We start from the raw sequence: 21,815 nt of genomic DNA, 5'->3' as shown, positions 1-21,815 counted from the left end.
ACGAAAGATGTGTGTATTCTGATTGGCTAGAAATGAACATCTGCTACTCAGAGAACAAGAATTTGCTTACAGTGCAATTATTGAGAAATAGCCCAGCATTAATTGTGCAAATCAAGTTTTCCCAGCAGATGAGAGTACAAAGAAATGAATGTAAATAAAAAATAAGGGTCAGCTTGATGTGCTTTTCAGCAATCAGGTTAAACAATTATTTCAGTATAATTGTACATAACGTGCTTTGGCTAGAACAATTTAATTAAGTAGATATACACTGTGAAAGAAAAAAAACCAAGTGTGCTCTTTGACTGGAGCACTCTTATGGGAAGTGATAACATGATACCATTAGGAAACTCAACAAGACAATCTACATCCATGCATTAAGAGAAGCAGAAGTCTGAACATCTGTTTCCCGCTATTGAATTCACAAAAGGGGTTTCTCTGTGCAGGGAATAAGTGAATAAGCAACAGTTGGAGAAGAGTTGGAGAAGGTTATCTCTGACATTTAACAAAATGTTGAAATGTCATGAGAATGACATAAAGTGAGAATGAAATGGCTGAAATAAAGGTGTGCTAAGAGTTAGCTTGGCAAACGAAGCACAGACATACAAGAACAAGGAAAACCTCTACCCACCACTCTTCTAAAAGTGTAATAGAATGATTAATCTATGAACAGCATACGTTTTTTGTTCAAAATAGACTACAAGGTGGCATGAAATGTTTTGGAGAAGTATGCGATAAAGCAGAATTCCCCAAGATCTTCCTTTAGCCAAGAGAAAAGAAAGTGGCAATTAAAAGAGGTGCTGTTAAGTGTTAAAATATTCCAGAGACAACTAGTCAAATTAAAGAAAAAGAGAGTTTTATCTTGGATGTGAAATTTTCCCTTCTCCCCTTTTTTTTTTTCTTTCTTTTTCCACAATCAAGAGGCTTGGAAAGGCAGTAATAATAATAAAAGTGAAATGGACCCAAGCACCAACTTGCTGCCAAGGGCTGTAATACAATATCTCAGCATTTCAAGGGTAAATCAGTGTGAACTGCCTTTGCCGTCCCTCTGAAAAAAAGTAAGTATTTAACTTCCGTTCAGCCTGTGCGGACTGCTGAAATATAGGAAATCGGTTTCGGAGAGGGGGAGAGGGGGGAAAAAAAAAAAAAAAAAAAAGGGTTTCCCAAAGAGAACACCGAGGGGAGCGGACAGAAGTATGAAGAGCGGCAGCGCGGCTGCTGCCGGTCTGCTCAGCTCAGCGCGGGGGGACGGCGGCGGCTGCCGGAGGCGGGGGGCTCAGCGGCGCGCCGGGCGGCCGGTGAGTGCGACCCCGGGAGCCGAGCCCTGCCTCGCTGCTTTGCCTGCCTGCCTGCCTGCCTGCCTGCCTGCCTGCCTGCCTGCCGACCCCACGGCGTGAGCCCGCAGCCCCGGTTCCTTTAAATTTGAAGGCGTTTTCGCGTGGCTCGCCGGCTGCCTTCGAGTTTAAAGGGGGGCCGGGGAGCGAAGCGGGAAGGTGAGCTTTGCCCGGTGGTTCGTCGCTGGTGGAGTAGGTGCTTTTGTTTCTTTCTCCCCCTCCTCCGCGTCCCCGGGTGGCCGTGGGGGAAGCGGCAGGGCTCGGTGGTGGGTACCGGGCTGCGGGGCGGGGGTGGCTGCCTGCGGGCTGGGTTTTGTTGGGTCTTTTTTGTTTGTTTTTTTTTTTTTTCTTTTTCTCTTTTCTCCCGCGCTCTGGCTCTCCACAGTTTGAAAGCATCGCGGAGGCGGAACGAGAACGTGCATGGGTGTGCGGTGGAGCTGGACGAGCGGTTCCAGCCGGGGCTCGCCGCGGCTTAACCCGGGGCTTGCTGGCGAGATGGCCCCGGGCATCCCGCGGCGGGTCGGAGGCCGCGGCGGGGTTTGTTTGGTCCTGCCCCCCGAGGGGCAGACCTGGGAGCGGTGCTTCCAGCGCTCATGGCAAAGCCATTAGCTCAGCCTTGCTGCGGAGGGGCCCCGAGGAGGACGAACGCATCGCGGGGCAGCGCAGAGCCGGGCTCCGCGGTGGGTGAGAGCGGGGCGGCTGCCGGGTGCGGGGAGCGGTGCGGGCACAACACGGAGGGGGGGGAATTCCCCTTGCGAGGCGGTGTGCGCTTTTCCAGCCCGTCTTTCGGGTAGTTCCTACTCGCTGTGCGCTCCCCCGTCCTTCCAGGTTCTTGCTTTCCGCTCCAGGCTCTAGATTTAAATCTGAGGAGGGCAGAGTTTGACTTGAAGAGGGCTCTGTTTCTTCCCTAGTGCTTTACGTGGAAGAAATGAAGGTTGCCGTCTTCCTTATGTAGGATTGCTGTCAGCATCCTGCTGCAGTGGTGTGTGTCAGCTGAGCCCGCTGGCTGTGCGGGCTTTGCGTGCTCCCAGGGGAGAAGGGCTCTCGGGGCACCAGAAAGGATGCGTTGCAGGCTCCCCGGTGCAGTTCCAGCACGCTTCTGACATTACGTTGAAATGAAAAAGGCACAAAAAAAGTATTCTTTGGTTTCCATGTACATTAAGTTATGAATGGTTTCTTCGCTGTGGAGTAGATGCTGTGCCAAGTGTAATGGGTTTATGATGGTTTTGTGATGTGGATTGTGATTTAATAGGAAATTAGCTGACATCCCTAAATTCATATCATATGGTACCATAGGCCATCTGATCAGCATTATACAGTGGTACCCTAGTTGGAACCATAGCCAAATCTAGATGGAGGAGGTGAGGTGAGGAAGAGTCGGTACTATCCTCAAGTTCCTAGCTCTTACTGACTTCAGGCTACTCACTTATTTGGTCGCTTTATTTATTTTACCCACAGTCTTATTTAAATTGGCACACTTACTATCCAAAGTACTTCTTCAACTCCACTTTACACCTCTAAGTTAAGCTTCACACTAATTTCAGGACAGGATTTAGAAATGGAACTTCATAATTAAAAGCAAAGCTGATGATTGGGAGTCAGCTTGTAATACTGTCTGCATAGTGTCCTTGCAGCAAGAGACACGCTTATACACCTTGTAAGATGCGATAGGTCAGTTTTAATATGTATTTCCTTTTCTAGTTGGTGGCAGTTGAAACTTCTTTTTGTACTAATTTTTAATGGCTCTTTTGCTTAGACAAGCAGAAAAACATACAGTAAGAGCCAGGCAAAGAGAAGTCAACTTGAAAGTTTTTGGGCTGTGTTAGGAATTGGGCTCAGTTTCCAGAAGTTATAATTTTATGAGCAACTAGATATTGAACATTCCTAAAGTTTTGTTTTGGTCTATGTGAGAAGGACTTTTTGCTTTCCTTTTGGTAGAAGAGACATCATCAAGGCAACAAAATTGTTTCTCTTAGGCATAGTCCCGAAAGTGTCTAGGCTTCCAATGATTAGCTCAGATTTTTAAGTGCGGTTAACTTCGGTTTGGTCTGGCCTCAGACCAAGGGCCTTGCAGGTCTAAAGTATCGGTAAGCTGTTGTGCCAGGTTCTCTATCCTCCGCTCGAAGTACTGCACACATTTGTAACATGCATATTCATAACGTAAAGGACAAAGGCTTCTTGTGATTAAAGTTTACTTTATCAGTGTAGATCACATTTTGATGTAAGCCCTTAAAAATTCTAATTGATTAATGAGTTTCAGATGGTGGTTCCCCTCCAGTGCCCCTCCCCCTGCTCCTAACATGTACAGTATGCTCCAAGTTAATCTGGGAAAGCTCCAGAAACCTTGGGCTAAATTGGTTGTGGTATAGTTTATAAGGATAATAAAATAACTAGAAAAATTGAATTTCCTTACAAAAATATGCTTGCTGCATTTGTGAGCTTATGTTTTATCTGCTTGTTTATGGTAGTGAGAAAACTAAGATTACAGATATATGTATTTAGGATGATGCAGACAAGAACGACCTGTTGTTTCTTACAGAAGGGAAAGCTCTGCAATAGCTCTTGAAGAGGAGCTATGCAATGTAGTAGCAGAATCACTTTAAAAGTGATAGTGTTTGGGTTTACATATATAAAAGGGCAAAATGAGAGTGATTACTGTTCTGTAGTAAACTGGAAATTGCAGGTGGTAAAGATTGACTGAGTAACATCTGCCAGTGAGTGACAGGTCTCTGTGGTTTTTCCTACTGCTTCTTTTAATCCATTTTAAGGATTTCAAGTAGGGGAGCTTTCACGGTTTCACTTGGGGAAATTATTCCACTGTCTAGCAGATCTCACCATAGGGAACAGTTTCCTGACATTAAAAATATCAGTTACAGAAATTGTTAGTTACCTCTGTGGCTCTCAAAGGAAGACATTCATATATCTCCCCCCCCCCCCGCCCATTTCTGCATATATATGTGTGTATACACATATGTATGTATATGGGTGAGGGGGTAGAAAAACAAGAGCAGCCTTTAGTCTGTGGACTAATGGTATACTCTCCAAATCTGAAAAATGTGCCAACACTGAGACAGGAAAACTGAAATCAGTTTTCAGATGTGAATGTATCTATGCTTGGATGTGCTATGTGTGTAAAATTGCGTATGTGAAAGCGGTGATTGCAAGTATGGGTCCCAAAGTGTGGGAAGCCTCATTTCTGCTTGCGCAAATGTGCATTTTGTTGCTGCAACTTAATCTGTTTATGAGCATTGAATCTTTTATTTAAGCCCCTTTTGCACCCAGCTTGCAGTTACAGCAAGTGAATGCTTCACACTGTCCACTTCAACTCCAGTAAAGTTTCAAAAGTTCTGTTCTTTTCCATCTGCTTGAGGTGATTAGAACTAGCAGGGAGATCCAGCAGAGACCCTTGCCAGATACTCATGAGCTCTGTTCTGGCTTTTGATCCTCTGTCTCCTCTCTTTCCAGGATGGCTGCTTTCCAATAGCATTACCTTCTCTCTAAGACAGCAGGAGATTGTCTGCAGTTATAGCCGATACCCCTCTGTCAAAGCCAATGTGCAGTCTAGTGCTCAAGTTCCAGTTCCTTCACAGAAAACTGTTGCTGCTCTTGTCTAAGTTGCTGTCTGCTCTCTCTACCACTGACAGTAAAACTATTGCACAGTTGCGCGCATGATGTTTTGTTTCTCCTACAACTGATAGCTAATGTGTTTCTTCAATCATATTACAAGACACCTCATTTCACAAGCATAAAGCCTGCTTTTTAATTCTGTGAAGATTTTATGAAATAGAGTCTTTGAACCCAGCGTCCAAGGCAGAGTTACGCCATCTTCTGTTCCAGTTGTTCCAACTTTGTAGAACAACTAGGCCACTGAACTGGCATACGTGCACATCTTCAGTCCTGGATAATTCTGGTTTGGCTGCCTACTGAACAGAGCCAGTCAATTAACTTGCCTGCTAGGCGATAGTACCTGGGGGGGGCCAAAACAGATGTCTGTTGCACGGTGTCACGGTCAAGTTGGTGTGGCACAAAGGGACATCATGTAGGACCTTTGCATCAGAGAGGATTTGATTGATCTCTGTATAGGGTTCTGCATTTGCTTTATGACTTATTTTTTTTCCCTCCAGAGACAATTTTAACATATTTTTATTCTTTTCTAACTGAATACAAAGAAGAATGCTTGTTTCACTGGATACTTAATGTCTATCCTAAGTCTTAAACCAAGTCATAAAGAGCAAGTGACTCGGTAAGACTTCTTCATCCCTGACCTGGAAGGATTGTATCTAGGAACAAGTTAAAAAGAGTGGTTCAAGCCTCCTTTTGTTTGAGAACTAATGCACATGTAATTAGGAGCCAGGATGAAGCGACAATGAAACTCATGTAGCACAGAGAGCGCTGCGTAGCCAGCAGCTACTCAGTATAAGCCATTATATGTATATGCTGGAACTGGATGGGTGATCTGGAGTAAGAATTTACTGTTTTGTATGATTAGCTCACAGGGTAGAGCATGTATATTTTCTGTGTATGCATATCTATGCATACATGCACGCTTTTATATATATATATTTACTATATAGAATATTTTTTTTCCTCCAGATTATACTATTATTGCAATTTTACAGGTAAGGAAAGTGGTTGGAATAGGAAATGGAATCAAATCTAGGCATCTGCCACTGTGAGTGCCTAACTGTGCAGCCAGTTTTAGTTTCTGGATTAACAGTCTTTGCCTCCTGTGTGTTTTGAGTACAGAGTGTATCATTCTTGAATCCTTTTGTTCTACCAGTTAACCCCAACAAAAGCCAGTGGAATTACAGAAGATTACTTGTTTGATTCTCATTGCTTTCACCTTATGATCACTGACAACAATCAGCAGATAGCGTAAGTTACCCTGCTGGCAAAATACAAGGGGTGAGCTACAATACGCAGAAAACTAAATGTACTACTGTAATGCAAAATAAAAACTTCACTGTTTGGTAGAAGCAAGCAGAGAGAAATATAACCTTTTAGTGTGTTGAATCTGTTACATGTCACTGGGTGTACTGTAAACTATCCCACACTGAATTCTTCAGCTAGACAATAAGTCTAAGAATTTGAGATGTCGTCCTCTTATTGAGAGAGGTGGAAAAAAAGGCTGTGCTGCATAAATATGACCTGTAACAAAACAGAATGAAAAGTAGTTAAAGACCTTTCCTTGTCTGCATTCAGAAGAGTAGGGGGAAGAAGTTGCTTTTTGAGGAACAAAGCATTTAGAGGTAAGTTTTGAAAATGCTTCTGCATATCACATCAGCCTCAACAGTTTATAGAGAAGCGTAACATTCTACAAAATATTTGATGTGTTTATGTTGGCTAGTTTTAAAGAGCTGTATATATGATGATTTGATGTTGCTGTTAGAAAGTAGTGAGATTAGGAAAACCAATATTTTTTTGGCTACTTTGTTCATACCTCATGTCTGCCAAAAGGAAAGGATGAAATAGTTGTTGGAGCCAAAGAGGCTTGCCTGAGCTGTGGTGAAGTATCCTTGAACGCTGCTGGCTCCTTCTGTGGCAAGTTAGTCCATTTCTTTGACCAAATTCCTCGCTGCTAAATTGTCAATAAACTTTTCTCCAGCTCACCAGAAAATAAATATGTTAAGACACTTTAAGGAGGTGAGTTGATGGTATCTGAGAGAAGAATCAAGAGCCTGGCCTTTACTACAGGTAGAATCTTCAAAAGGGTCTTGAAGGAGCTCAGGACCTAGCTGCTGTCACCTTCACCTAACTAACTCAGTTCAGCTTCTTCACAGATCCCAGCTAGTATGTGCTGAAGTCTTAATAGTTAATGTATGGCCTATTACAATTGATGAAGTAGGTGAACACTTTAATGAAGCTTAGGTACTTCAGCACTGAAGTATCGTGGAGGCTTAAGTTAAACTTAGAAGTTCAGCAGCAGTCAGTGTTTGCATAAAGAATAATTAAGATTTTGATAGCTTCTGATGCTTGCATTTTGATAACTGACCCACAATATCACTTGCAGAATTTGTGACAGGAGGTACAGGTAACAAATTGTGCTCTGCTTCTTGAGGACTGATTTTTTAAATTTTTTTAAAATTTCAAAAATCCAAGGTAGGAATTTTGTTGCTTTGAGCCTGACAAAGTATTTTACTGAAATGTAGGGCAGGTTTTCAGAGAAGTAGCAGGGAAGAGGAAAATTAATTTCTTTCAGAAACTAAATTAAAGAAAACTTACACAAAGGTAAGGTTGGATTGTATGTGATTCTTCAGGGTTCTTCTCAGTGGAGACTCTTCATCAGTATTAACTTTCTCATTCCACAGTCCTCACTCTGCATGCCTGCTTCACAAATTAACCCATAAATTATTGTTAATTCAGGACTACTATTTCAAGCAGACCTAGTCCCAGTATAGAGATGCCTGAATCATTTTTAGCTTCTAGAGATTTTTTGGCACCTGTCTATCTGCCTTTCCTCATCTTTCCCAGTTTCCCATTCTGAGAACCTGTGTCCTGTTTAAACTACCTTAAACTCAGAATACCCTTCTTGTCTCTGGATCTTCTCTCTTCTTACTACCACAGTTAGTACGAAACTGAAGCACCCATGCATCCTCCAAAATCAGAGCTCTTTGTTCTCCTACTTTTCTTCCTTCAGTGAGTCTCAAAAGTTCCCTGAGACCTTTACCCAGCCTGGTTGCTGAGTTTTGTGAAACAAGAGGTAGGTCAGTATGAAGTATATTTAAAGACAGCCCTGTATTTTAGAGACAAACTGAAGTAACATCTCAAATCCCTGAATTCTCTGCTCTGCGTCTCCACAGAGATCAGGCTGAAGCGTAAACAGACTGCTGTGCTTGTTTCATAGACTGATGGGGGGAAACCCAAACTGCCTCCATGTAGCTGCTCCAGAAGTCTTCCCTCTCTTTTGTCTAGTCTTAAAGAAATGCAACTTTCAGACCTTAGAATTACTTCAGCCCCACCAGTGGCAGCAGCCTGTATCCTATCTGGCTGGCTGTCAGGCATATTATAATGCTCTTGATTATTAATTAGCTCCAGGTTTCATAGGGCACTTAATAAGCATGGTCGTGGAAGTCACAAGGTAGGTGGACCCTTCCTGAGGTGAAGGATGTTGTCTCTGTAGTTTTCCTCTTAACGCAACCCAGCTCAGTGTGTGTGCCATGAGTTGTACTCCTAACAGGGCAGACCCTGCTTAGGGTCCCATGATGAGTATTGCTGTGCGCATCCTTGATATATGAAATGACAGAATAATTTAAGTTGGAAGGGACCTCCAGGGGTCATCTAGTCTAACCCAGTCCTTAAAGCATGTATGAACTGTGACATTATTTCCGGTGAAGATGTGCAGTGTCTAACTGGTTCCTATAGTATAATTGTGCTTCTTTTTTCAGGTATATTTTTCCAATCTGTATGTCAAAAGAAGCAAACTGCAGGATCTTGTGTCCTAAACATTTAGAAATATAGGTGTTAATAAACTGAAAAATTGATGCCAAAAAATGATGTATTTTTACTTTGTTTTATTTGTGTATTGTATATGAAGTGAACATTCAGGAATGAGACTTTTTTTAATTACTTTTTACTGATATCATTTCAGAAGTGGTTCAGGAGGATAAACTAGTTTCAGTTCTGGTTCTCACCATATCAATGGGGTTTATAGACTCCAGAAATCAGTAAAAAAAATATTTTTTATATATATATATATATATAAAGGCTTTTTTCTGGAAAGAAAGTATATGACAAAGGTATTTATACTTGACTTTTCCCATATAGTCTTTGAAGACAAGGGGGTATCAATTACCCATCTTGCCTCTGCTTCCATCCAAAATGAAGCGGTGATTTGAAGAACTAAATTGCATGGTTCTGAGTGACTTAGAGCAACTTAAAATATACTGTCATTGTAATTCCTTAGCTGTTAGTATCATCTAGTCCAAAGGAATCTATTTTGAGAGTGACATTCCAGACTGATTTTTGCAGTTAACAGCCTAATTCTTCTCCCTCCACTCCCTCGCACCCCGCCCCAAATGAACAGGTATGATTTGGATTTAATCAACCAGGAAACCATAAATCCAAGCTGACATTTTTACAAAGTCAGTTTTCAGAACAGAGCTGTGCTTAAATTACATACTTCAGTCTGCCTTAAACTCCTCTGCTTTCAAAGGAACTTTGATACATAAGGATTTTTTTGTTGTTGTTAGAAAAATGTAAAATTTACTTATAATTCAGAAATGTACTAGGGAATAAAGTCTTTTTTATGTTTATTTTCCCACCTCCCCAAGTGAAAAAATTGTCTAATTTCAGTAAGGAGTATATTTGCAGTGAAAGCTACAGTATCTATCTCAAGGGCAAACCAGACTTCAGGATTTGGGGTGAGGTACTCTCAACAAGAGCTTAAGCAGATGTTTTTGCGAACAAGGAGTTCAGTTACTCAGGGTATGGTTAAAATACGCGATCTTGTTTTAATGTAAGCATTAAAATATCCCAAATAGCATTTAATATCTTTGGAAATGTCAGTTACAGCGCAATTTTATGGAAAGGCAATTGCTTTTTACATTCAGTAGACATTTTCCTTTTTTTGGCACAGGAATTGTTTTCAGTATTCTTGTTATTCCAGGCCACAGTGGAATAGTATAACAAATTGTTCTTTTGTGTTGTTGTTTTTAAAGCCACAACTACCTCTTACCTGACTTGAAAGGTATGCAAAGGACAGAAAGGAGCAGTGTTTGCGGAGTATCATAAGCTGAAGCCAGTTGGCTCGTGTAACCACGGTTGGTGTGGATCACCCAGCTGACAATAGGCAAAGAACTATTCCTTACGGACCTCCCACCTCCAGTTAACGTCTGTCTAGTGCCGCCTATGTAAGACCCCGTGACTGCTAGTTGGTATGACTGGGCTTTCAGCAGGCTGCAGCCTACCAGGCAAGAAAGTAACTCAGCTCCTGGCTGCGAGCATTAGGGTCCAGGTCTGAGTTTCTTTTCAGAGAGAAAAATAACCTTCTTTCCTTAGCATGCTTCTACCACAGATGGGGGAATTAGTCCTTCAGGAGCAGAGATATAGGTCCGGTGGGCCTAACGTCTCTGGCTGCTGCAAGACTCACAACACTTAACTAATATTTAACACATGACGTATGGTCTTACCTGAAACTAAAGTTTCAGTGTGTTGTCACTGAAGCAGAGGAGTAATTGTAGAAAAGGTGGAAGTGGGAAGTGTGGGTGACCAGCACTAGCTGTTGTGCTGCTTTCTGAAGAAATAATACTATTCAGTAAATATATTTGGTATGGGTTTTTTCTTTAATTATTCTGAAGCTGTAGAATAGACTGATTCCTTTTGGTAACAGCATTTGTTAATTGTTAGTAAGTTTGCTGTAGTAGCGTAACTCAGTTGTTCCCGTGCTTTTCTTGGGCCTGATCCAAAAATCTCTGAAACTTTCCATTTATTTTGAATGGGTATTGGATCAGGCGCTGTAGTGAGTTGTTAGCTTTGTGTAAAATGTTTATTTTGATTTGATTTTAATCATTCCTTGCAGAATATTTGGTTATGTGTTGGCAACATGTGTAGCTTGGTGAGTACAAATGAAGTTGACATTTATCTGTATGATTTAATCACTTGCAATGTGATCCATTAACAAAACAAACCTTCAGTCACTGATGTTGTATTCATGTGTTGGATCCACATCTGTTTGTCTGACATCTGATTTCTTAGAATCATAGTTACTATCTTCTACAAGTCTAAAAAGAGAACCTGTAAAACTAGATTTGGTATAATGAAGTATTTTTTTTTTTATATATATAATAAAACAGGTACAACAAGTGGATAAGCAATGTGCACTGCTCTGAGCCCGAAGGCACGTGGCCCTGGCCTCTCTGATATGCATCAATACAGTCAGTGGCTTGCAAGTAGACATGAGGCCAACTTGTTGCCGATGAAAGAGGATTTGGCCCTGTGGCTCACAAACCTACTGGGTAAGATACAATAAGATGGAATGCAGATACTGGGCAGTAAAAGAACTCTATATGCTGTTAGCTGGGAATTCGGTCCTTCAGGCTTCTTTGCGTTTCAGAAATAAAGGTGGTTATGATTAGGTAGCTACCGCCACACACAGTGCAACTGTTAGCAAAGTCAGAAAAGCTAATAAGTAATTTGCCTCCACAGTGTTTCTGTGAGTAGCGTAATTGAACTTTATTATTCATTTCATGTTTATTTTTCCTCACATTTTCTTTTAAATGTTATTTTGCTTGTGTTTTCTGTATTAATACCATTAAGCTGAATGGTGCTGATTACTGCCATTGCCTATGTTTTCCATTTTTATTGGTAGGCCCCCAAAAGAGTATGGGTGTACTGCCTTGAATGGAAGGAGCCATTAAATAGTTCTTTGCTGACCAAGCAGTCCAGTGATTGAGAACTGCCACCCAAGGCAATGCATGCTAAGAGTTGTGGGAGCTTGTGCATAGAGGGGTCTGAGCTAGTGGCTACAGCTGGGACCTGGGGCTTTACGGGTTGCAGCTGTACGTCTCGGTGTGTGAAGCCAAAACATGTTGTTGAGGAAAGAGGATGCATACCAAAAGCCAAGAGAAAAATCAGGTACACGTGAAGAGGAGCAAATGAGAGTACGTCCCTGGCAGGAAGGAGAGAGACAGTTCTTTGGGATATACGACTCATTCAAGAAGGTGGAATTTAGAAACTATGAGCCAGGAAATAGTATGTTGTTTGTTGAGAACGTTCAGGGAAAAATGGCTTTTGTGTGATCTCTGTAAGTCCAAAGGATTCTATCGAAGACGTACATGACTTACGCAGTACCTCATCCTAAGGGAAACATGCCAGCCGTTCCTCTCATTAAACAAAAAGGAGAAAATATTTCAGAGGAGGTGATGTTTACCTGAAACCTTCGTTGATGTTTTTTTGCAGGAAAATTTGGATGAGCGTTTTTAAATTTGGTGTGGGTGGTTTTGGGGCTTTTTTTCTGGAAGCCTGTTCTGGTGAGACATAGGCAGTGTCTTATCTTGGCAAATGCTGTAGCTGAACCAACTCAGTGATATCACACAATAATAGAGTATGGCTAGTGCCTTTCATCTGCATATTCTAGCTTGCTGTATTTCCTCGTTTTTTAAGACGAAGGGAAGTATCACTGTGTTATGAGAGGTGTAGTCAACAAGTACAATGTCAGTAGAATGCAAGAACACAGTATTTTGCAGGTAGGCAGTAACCATTTTAGAGTTGGAATAGTTGTGAATCCACAACTGCAAAAGCGGCACTTGTTTTAAATTACATCTTTGTGTGGTACTTCCATTTAAATTAATGAGTTTTGAATATAAAATTGTTTAGGCGATGCCAGAACAAAATCCAGAAATCCTGACTTCTCGTTCCAATTACCACAAGATAGCAATCCAAAAGACTGTTTTTTGAATTAGAAGCAGCACATTCCATTAAGGATTTAATATATTGTTTAAATGTTTTAAACAATGAAGTTTTAGTGAGCCACTCTAAAACAAATAGAAGCTTGTTTGCAGTTCATAACAGAGTTCTCACAGTGACAAGTTTAGGAATGAGGTCAGTTTTTTAGCAAGAAAGTAGCAACCAGCAGGAGGTTCTGAAATGCCAACTATAATTAAAAATCTGATTTTTCATATGGACACCAAATTCTGCACTGCGGAACTGAATGGGCGCAACCTTCTTTTAATTAAGCAGGATACACAGTTCACTTGCTTAATGTGTTCCCCCACACCTTCTCACACCAACCTCTTCTTTTCTCAGAGTTTGTCCTCAAGAACTGAAATTATAGTGACTTGTTAAACTGCTTTGAATTCCTGTGTAGACATTGTTATTCAAATTAATAATTCAATTAAGTTAAAATTTGCATTCAAAATAAATTAAGTGTAACTGAATTAAAGTAATTAATATTCATATAAATATATTAACTCAGAATTCATATTTGGTTTAATTACTGTGTAATTTAGGTTAAATTTAATGAGAGGAAGGATACATGAGCATGTTACTGTAAGATAAAATAGGTATGAATTTATAGCATGCTGTTACCTTGTAAAAACCTGTTTGTACTCTCACATTTCAGCATTCAAAAGGATAAAAGGATATGCAAGACTCTTTTGTTTGTTTTGTTGTGGGTTTTTTTCCCTTCATGGGAGAAATAATGTACTTTGCATTAATGGTTAGTAGATTTTCAAGTGCATGGATGTGCAGATAACACAGAAGAGATAATACTCTGTGTATTCACACCCTAGTTTGCTCTGTGCTCTAACTTGTGTGGCCTCATTGTAAGTGTCTTTATGCCAGTTTTAATGTAATAGGCTTTCTGAATTTATAAAGAAAATTAATATGCATTTCGATTTTTGCCATGTTGGTTCATGTTTTGTTTTATCTATATTTTGTTCATTTGTACTATGATTCAACAAGGACACATAATCTTTTTAACTAAATGTAGATTTAAAAAAAAATAGAAAATATTTTAGGCAAGAATAGGTTGATCAACTATTTGATCAACTGATGGTGTTTTTGGAAATTTTTGTGGAGAGGCAAATATGTCCTACATACTTGTGTTACTGGAAGTTAAAATGGTGACAGTTTTGCAGCAGCAAAGCCTGGTATGGGTTTGAAATTACAAACTGGAAAATGTTGGAAGGATATTGCACTTAATATGAATGAAGGGGTTTGATATTAGATGGAAATTAGGCATAGCTAGAATTTGACCTTACCCAAGTGATAAATGGGAAGACTGACATAGGTGGCGCAGCTGGAAAATAATGCTGTAAGAATTTTTAACCCTGAGACTTTGGACATTTTATTCCAATTTAGCATGGACATTGTTGTGGGGGCTCTTTTAGTAATCACTAGTACTTTTGTACGCATTTTGCTAATTATTTTTGGAACCACGTCAGAGAAACTCAGAGCTTCTGAGAGGACAGTTTGTCATTACAGCTCCATTGCCGAATAGATTTTAGCTGCCTGTATTCTGGGGGCTGGAAAAAGGACATTGCAGATAAAATCGATGTGTCGGATGGGATTACCTCATCCAATATTGTACATTATAGCATTCTCAAAGTGGGACATGTCAGCATTGCGGGGCTTGGTGTTTGCATGCTGGAGAGGAAGATTGGAGCTATGGATGTTGTGTCTCTTACTCTCGCTTCCCTCTGCTGAGCTGTGGTGGCTCAGTCCAGAGATCCTTGCAGTAGCAAAGTTAAGAAGATGTGCTGACCCAACTGTCTTGCAAATAATGATCATCTCTCAGCCTTGTTTTTATTATGTATAGAGCCAATGAAGTACTCAACAACGCTTTCACTGCTGACACACTCCAAATTTGGTAGATTATGTATATACTGACTTTAATGGAATGCTCTTGTGGATACTGAAAACTTCTGTTCCACCTCAAGCAAGCTTCACATGGGAATTGGAACAGTTGGGCCACAGTAATCTTCTAGCAGAGGCAAAATAGCAACTTGAAAGCAAATAGGGTTTGCTTGTCTGCTGTACTCTCCAATGCTGTCTGGTTTTCTCTTGTGCGGCGGCAGAAGCAAAAGGGCTGACATCAGGAGGACTGGGCCTCATCACCAGTCTGTAGTTTAGGGCAGGTACAGAGGGATGGTTCCTCTGTTTCCCCTTTGGCTATTGTGTAGAGCTCTGACCTTTTTTCCCGTTCCCAGACTCCATTTACCAGCTGCAAAGGGTTATATTGTTGCTTATTCCATCCAGCTTCATTTAGCACATGGGACCACGGAACAGACCTGTGAGATGTGCCTTGGGCATGTGTCTGGGCTCCAAGGTTTCAGTGCTGAGGCCTCTTCCTAACAGAGCTTTCTGGGCTTCAGAAGCTCATGGGTAAGGAGCTGGAGAAGGTAAGATGGTGAGGAATTGGACATGTAAATGTTGAATGTTGTATGGGGCATGTAAAAGTTGCTTCGGTGCAAAAGTGAAGTAGGCTTGGAGAAAAGGAACAGAGAGTTGAGGATGTTAGGACAGGCATTTTGTTGAAGACCAGGCTTGGAATTTAAAGGTGTGTTGAAGGACGTGTAAAGTTTGGGGGATGAAGGATAGGAAGTCTTCTACAAGAAAATGGTCTTTCTTTGATTCTGAATTAAAGCAAAACCTGTTTCAGCTCAGTGTTCTGTCTCACCTTGCTGTCTAAGAAGATTCTGTAGCAGTACCTTTATTTTTAACGTCAGTGTGTTCAGCTCAAGCCAGTGGGAAACGCAGGTTTTAAATACCTGAATATGAAGACATTCATGATACCTATACTTCTAGTGATTCTGCTGACACTGATGCAGTTTCTTACTTAGTTGAGTGGCTTTAGAATTTTCTTTAGTATCAACATGCCTTTGGGATTGTCTATAGGTCCCATTTCAAGTAAGTGATAATGTCTCAATGCTATCAAAGCTATTTTTCTTGCTGTTAGCTGTTGTTGGAAACAGAGTGGCTTTGTCAGAAAAGAGCCGGATTTGCATGTGCAAAAAATCGTTGGCCTTAGTTTTCTTTATTTTTATTGCATTTTGTTATCTTGGGTTTAAATGTCACACAATTTGAGAGGGTCAGGAGGAGTTGTTCCACTGGTGCCTCAGTATTGTAGAAGCCCATCCTCCTACTGACGTGTTTCGGAGATTCACTCGAGTGAAATGTTTCTATTTGTAAACTAGTAGTTTTGTGTTACCACAGAAGCGTACAATTAAAATAGCCAATCAGCTAGTTGTGAGGCCGGAGTCGGTGTCTTGCATTGTAGTTATTGAACTAAGTGTGGAAGAACTCAGTGCAATAATAGAGGAACCATCTAGATTTTGGTACTTTGTTCTAGTCTTTGAGTCCCTCTGCCTTCTTCGGAAGGCTCTGGTTGTCTGAGATGGCCCGTAGGGAATGCTTTATCTTCAACCTCTTGGGCACACACCCCAGGCATGGGCTCTTTTTAGTTATTCTTTCACAGACCTCCCAGTCTGATTGCATTAGGACCCCCAGGACTGGGTGGCCTTAGAGATTGCAGCCCACAGTTTCCAAGTGGTTGGTGTTCAGGTATAACAGTTTGTCTTTTTAAGGGGCATCTGGTGATTGCGGTAGAAGAGAGGGTAAGCAATGCTTGTGAGGTTTGAGAAAGCCTTCATATTCCTGGTTTGTTTTTTTTTTTTTGTTTTCATACTTTTAGTGTTGTTTTTTTTATTATGCTTAATGTTATTTCCATTCTATAAAAACATTGCAACTGCTTTCTTGTAATTATAGGGGGAGTTATACATTTTTAATGGAGTTTAATGTTTTTTCCATACAAATATACAGAGCCATTTTTTTCCTCAGGCTATGAACATTACTCTCATTTGAATCAATACATTTCAACTGTTAAATATGTCAGAGTGTCTGTTTTAGCAAAGAAATGCCACCTTTTGGAGCCATAAAATACAGTGAATTGAAAGCTGACACCTAATATATTTTTCATTGGATACAGATGTTCAATGCAAAACTCATTCTTTCAGCTTTCATAAAAGGGAACAGAACTAAAATACTTCAGTTTAGTGTACAATATGCAGTGACCAAACTGCTAATGCAATTCAGCATTTAAAATAATATAAACATATTGTTAAATAGCAGAAGATAGAAGAATTTTTCCATGCCTGTGTGAAGAGAAAATACCTCTAAATAGGTTTTAGGTTTTTTAATGCTTGACCAGTGAAGTAATAAATCTAGAAATCACAGGACAGAATAGATATGTAGAATATGATTTTTCTTCTACCTGTGTGAAAAATTATGCTTTCCAAATTAAAAAAAAAAAAATCTTGAGTAGCTTAAACATATTTGAAATAATTTTTTTAGAAGAAAATAAGTCTACTGTAAAATGCAATACTCTATTAAAAATAAAGCAGTTCCTATAACATTGTCATTCTTAAAATTTAGCTCTCTAATGGCTTTACACCTCTTGCAAAAATGCTGATGGGGGCAAATGAGAAATTATGTAGGCTAGAATGGTTATGAAGGCTTCTGAGGTGCTGAGATGTTCAATTTTTCTATCTGTGGGCTATTATAGTTTCAGTCCTGGCTTCAGCTGAGCTGGAGGCACTGCTAAAATATTGTCTGTTATGCACAAGCTACCACTGAATGTCTGCGGTGCTGCTACTGCTCTTTTGCCTGGAGAAGTCATTTAGGTATACAGGAGCTATAAAGTGGGCTATATGGTAGAGAGAATTAAGGGGGGGATAAAAAGGGAAAAAACCTTCACATTAAACAGATATTTCTGAAGTAGAAATGTGTTAGAAAAACCAAGTTTAACTTCAACCAAAAATACAAGTCTGCTGTTGTATCTGAAGATGGTTTGCTGCAAAAATCTTTATGATAGTCATTGATTTTTAACTGATCAAACTGAAAAGACTCACAATTTTTTGCCCAAAGGATGCTTAAGTATCTAACAGTTTTCAGGCAAGGGCCTAGAGAAATCAACTTTCCTTTAGCATTTGTGTAATCATATTGCTTTATAATACTGGTGTCTTCAGTGTTATAGGTGACATTGACTGTCAGATTACAATGTAGCAGCAATATATTACAGAAGTACAATATTAATTTTTTTATCATCTACTTCATTTTTGTTACTTTTGAGTGTTAGTTTCCCGCTTTCTTCTGAGTGAAAAGGTATAGAAAAGCTTTACTTGTTTTTTCTAAATCTACTTTTCCTAGGGGTTTTTTTGATGAAAAATATTTTGAACCTGTTCTAAACAGATTAATGTTTTCAGTTTCCAGACATCTCATGGAGAATAGATTTCCCCAAACTAACTAGAAAAACAAAACAAAAGAACTGGTTTAGTTAGGCAGCTGCTTGTTGGTCAAAAATCTGTGGCAAAAACCCCGACCAGCAGTGGGCAGACCTGTACCTGTTGTTCTGCTTGCAAACAAGCTGGTTTTGAGTAGCAGGAGTGGATCTGGATGGGCTGAGGGATCACTCTCACTTCAGTTCTTAAATTTTTTTTTTTCCTCTTTTTTTTTTTTTTTTCCCCCCCTCAGGGTAGCCTACAGCTACTGATGAATGATGTGTAACAGCCTATAGAGAATGAGTTGATAGTGTTATTCCTGTTTCCAAGTTCCCATATGTAAATATCACCAAAAATAAATAAATCGTGTCTTAATAGGAAGAGCAAGAATTAGTCCTTGATGCTTTCCTGGTATTAGTAGAAGTGAAGAGAGCTGAAAAATACAGCTGCTGGTCAAAAAAGTGTCCAAAGAGAAGGCAAATTTTCCAGTAGAAATGTGAAATGGAAAACCTTCAATAAGAAATAGGAATATTTTTACCTGGAAATGATGTTAAGATCCTGGAAGTTCAGTCTAGGGTGTAAATGATTCCCTTCTCATCTGACCTGTCCAGCCTGGTCAGAATGCACATCTCATCATGGGACTCGTGATCTCCTCTGCCCGGAGGATGCAATTACTGTGTAATGGAAGGTCGTCTGGTCTGCTGTAGCCAGGGAGGACGATCTGTGGCAGCTGAAGTACAGTGTCATCTAACATGATAAAAATTGCCATGTTTTGAAATGTTTTGAGTATTTTGGCTTTGTTCTTTGGGTGAAAATTTTAAACTGTGGCAGGTAGATACATAACATGAAATTTCGCTCCCTCCCCCCTTTTTTTTTTTAATGTACCTAACTTTACTTCGAAAAAGCTCTTTCAAAGGAGCGTTGTAGTCACTGTACTATCTTGTCAACTTCTCGCAGGATCAACTCTTAAAGTCTTTTTAAAACAATACAGTCCGTCCTTTCTTGACATGGTTTTCTACTTCTGTTACAAAATAAGCTGCAGTAGTGTTAGCAACTCTTACGCTATAGCTACCCATGCACACTGGTGTAAACCATTTGCCTGCTGTACTCTGTCTTTTAAAACACTATGTAAAAAGCACTGGAATTTCATAAGTAAAATGAGATACGTGAAGTCTGATATGCTAGAATTATTTTTTCAAATAGCACGTGACTTCACAAAGCAAGCATATTATCTTTGAATAATTTGCTGTATGTCTACCAGTAAAGTAGTAGTGAGGTTATTCACTAGATATTCAAAGTAATGCAAGTTTTTCAGTGAAAGCATATTTCAAATTGTTGTCAAGATTTCTATTGATTTCTCTTTTCACACAGATGCAGTGTATACTATTGCACACTTTCTGCCATGTTAACTTTCTGTTTGCTGTTCAGGTAGAGAAATAACAGCAGAAACCTTTATGGAGAAATTGGACAATGGTGCCTTGCTTTGTCGGTTAGCTGAGACCCTGCAGGAGAAATTTAAAGAAAACAGCTTTGATGTAAACAAGCCTGCCAAAGTAAGTGTTGGTCAATGTTCTAGCATGTATTATCATAATCTGAGGTATCTGACTGTTTTGGTGCTGAACTTTTTTGTGCAGTTGAGACTTCATTTGTGGAGGCTCTGTAAATGGACAGGGAGGTAATTGCTCTGTGTAGAAAAATTACAATATAAAATTGGGGGAGTTGATACTACTTGGGTAATTATTAAGGTAACTATGAGAGGCAGTTAATAAAACAATGACTTCTAATATGTGGAGGATAAGACATAGAACAAGATCTTGCAGTGTGATGTGGTAGCTAATAGAGAAAATCTGATCCTTGTATTTATTTGCAAGGGGAATATTAAGTAGCTGTGGGAGGTGCCTTTTCCTCCATAAACAGCTCTAGGGAGGCCAATAATAAAAATCTATAGCTAGTTTTGGTGCCTTGAGTTTAAAGGTCCTTTTGGTGTGCTGGAAGGGGTTCAGTAAAGAGTTGCAGGAATGATGTGGAAAATGTGAACCCTTAGAATATACTGAAGAGCTTTGCAAAGATCAGGTTAAGATCTTGCTTAACTGCAACTTCCCTTTAATTTAAGTTATTTTCATAGGACGGTCTTATTGGGAGAAATTCAAGAGTGCAGCAAGTTTCTTTCTGGGAGAAGTTAAATTAAGTGGTTGACACATTAATGCGTTTACTGTGAAACTGTTTTTATTTTTTGTATTGAATCCAGATACTTCTTCCTTGAAAGCTGAAACGGGCCAATAGACAGTGGGTAAAAAAGAGCCCAAGAGCAGAAATCACATAATGCATCTTCTATTCTTGATGTTTTCATAACTAGTCTATAGCAGAAATTACGGCCCGGCATAAATTTTATCGGCAGTTCTGAGAACTGACAGCCTTGTGTCAGCTGCAGCTGCATGTTGTTTTTCTTGGTGTCAAACTCATAATTGTTGTTGCAGAAGAAATTGTCTGGACTGAGGCAGGCTTTATGTATTTAATTAATTATTTTTAACCTTCTGTGGGGTGAGGTGGGGCAGGGGCTATGCAGGGAGGTGGTGTTTTCTTGCTTTGCGTTTTGGTTTTTTTTTTCTAAAGAAAAAGGAAGAGATAACTGGGAAGGAAGATAAGTAAAGTAGAGAAAGAAGGAATCCTACCTCCACAAAGGAGGAAAAGACAGCTGGAACTCATATTTCATATTTCAAATTATAATCAGGGTTTGGTTAGTGGAAGTACTGGATGACTTCTGAGTTCCTCCTTATAGTACGGTCCAGCTTGTCTTCACCTAAGGGGTGGCCTGTTAGTGTCATGGTAGCTCCCAAGTTGAGAAAACACTTAGGGCAGTCTTTTTCAATTGAGCCTAGGAACTAGCTAGGCAGAAAGAAGGGTTACTTGTTGTTTTGGTTTTTTTTCCCCTTAACAAACAAACAAATCAACAAAAGGTACCATTATTGACCAAAAACTACTAAAAGGTTTAGTGAATACCCTAAAGGTAGACTTGGCTACATAGTTCTAAAACATTCCCTTTTCATATCTTGCCCAGCTGGCATACTAGAAAATCAAATCACAAAGTGTAAAGCATTTTTTTACAGACTGACATCTCAGAAAGCCATGTCTGTTTAATATAAAATTATCAGGAAAAATAATAGTCATAAATTCTACTACAAAGTTGTAGTGAATATTCAAAAATTCAAATAATACGTTTTTCTTAGATATCTAACTACTGCTTTGGGGGGGGGGTTTGGTTGGTTTGTTTTGTTGGTTTGGGATTTTTGTTTTGTTTGGTTTGGTTTTTTTTGTATCATCAGACTTTTGCCTGATGGTGGCTCATTTGGAGAAAGCTACCATTTGGAAAGGTAACCCAGAAATGTACCAATGTTTGGTACTTCTGTGCTTTGCCACTGAAAAGAGGTAGACCTCCTTTCTTGTATTGACTTCCTCAGCTGAGAGTATGGCCTTCATTCTTTCAGTTAGCTGATCCCCTTTTTTTTTGAACCTAAGTTACATTAGAAGCCAATTAGATATTTGTAATCCCATATGTTGTAATTACTTAGCTTTCTTGGTCTTTTATTTGTCAAACTGGTATAACAGACAATGCAATTAAAGTGAAAAAATTCTGCTCCACTGCTATTTTCTTAATGTATGTTATTTCATACTTGGTATAGTAAGAATTCAAAGAAATGGCAGAGTAATAGATTTGTGTCATTGTAGACTGCTAGGGAGCTATTAATCCTTTCAGATTTTAATTCCCTGT

At 39.7% G+C, this 21,815-nt stretch overlaps 1 protein-coding gene across 5 annotated transcripts in view; it reads left to right on the top strand.

The window, feature by feature from the left end:
- The first annotated feature begins 1,015 nt into the window (after positions 1–1,015).
- The window catches only part of GAS2 (growth arrest specific 2), a 167,558-nt gene continuing 146,758 nt past the window's right edge, over positions 1,016–21,815 (top strand). For 2 of the 5 annotated variants that reach the window (XM_075047114.1, XM_075047109.1), the window contains exons 1-3: positions 1,537–2,011; positions 11,123–11,284; positions 19,475–19,599. In XM_075047114.1, coding sequence (XP_074903215.1) covers positions 11,143–11,284; positions 19,475–19,599 — 267 coding nt within the window. In that variant the 5' untranslated portion in view covers positions 1,537–2,011; positions 11,123–11,142. The other 3 variants (XM_075047110.1, XM_075047113.1, XM_075047112.1) reach the window with 3 other exon arrangements.

The sequence above is a fragment of the Buteo buteo genome, chromosome 16, assembly GCF_964188355.1.
Source record: "Buteo buteo chromosome 16, bButBut1.hap1.1, whole genome shotgun sequence".
Classification (NCBI taxonomy): domain Eukaryota; kingdom Metazoa; phylum Chordata; class Aves; order Accipitriformes; family Accipitridae; genus Buteo; species Buteo buteo.
This window is presented reverse-complemented; position numbering and strand designations above follow the sequence as displayed.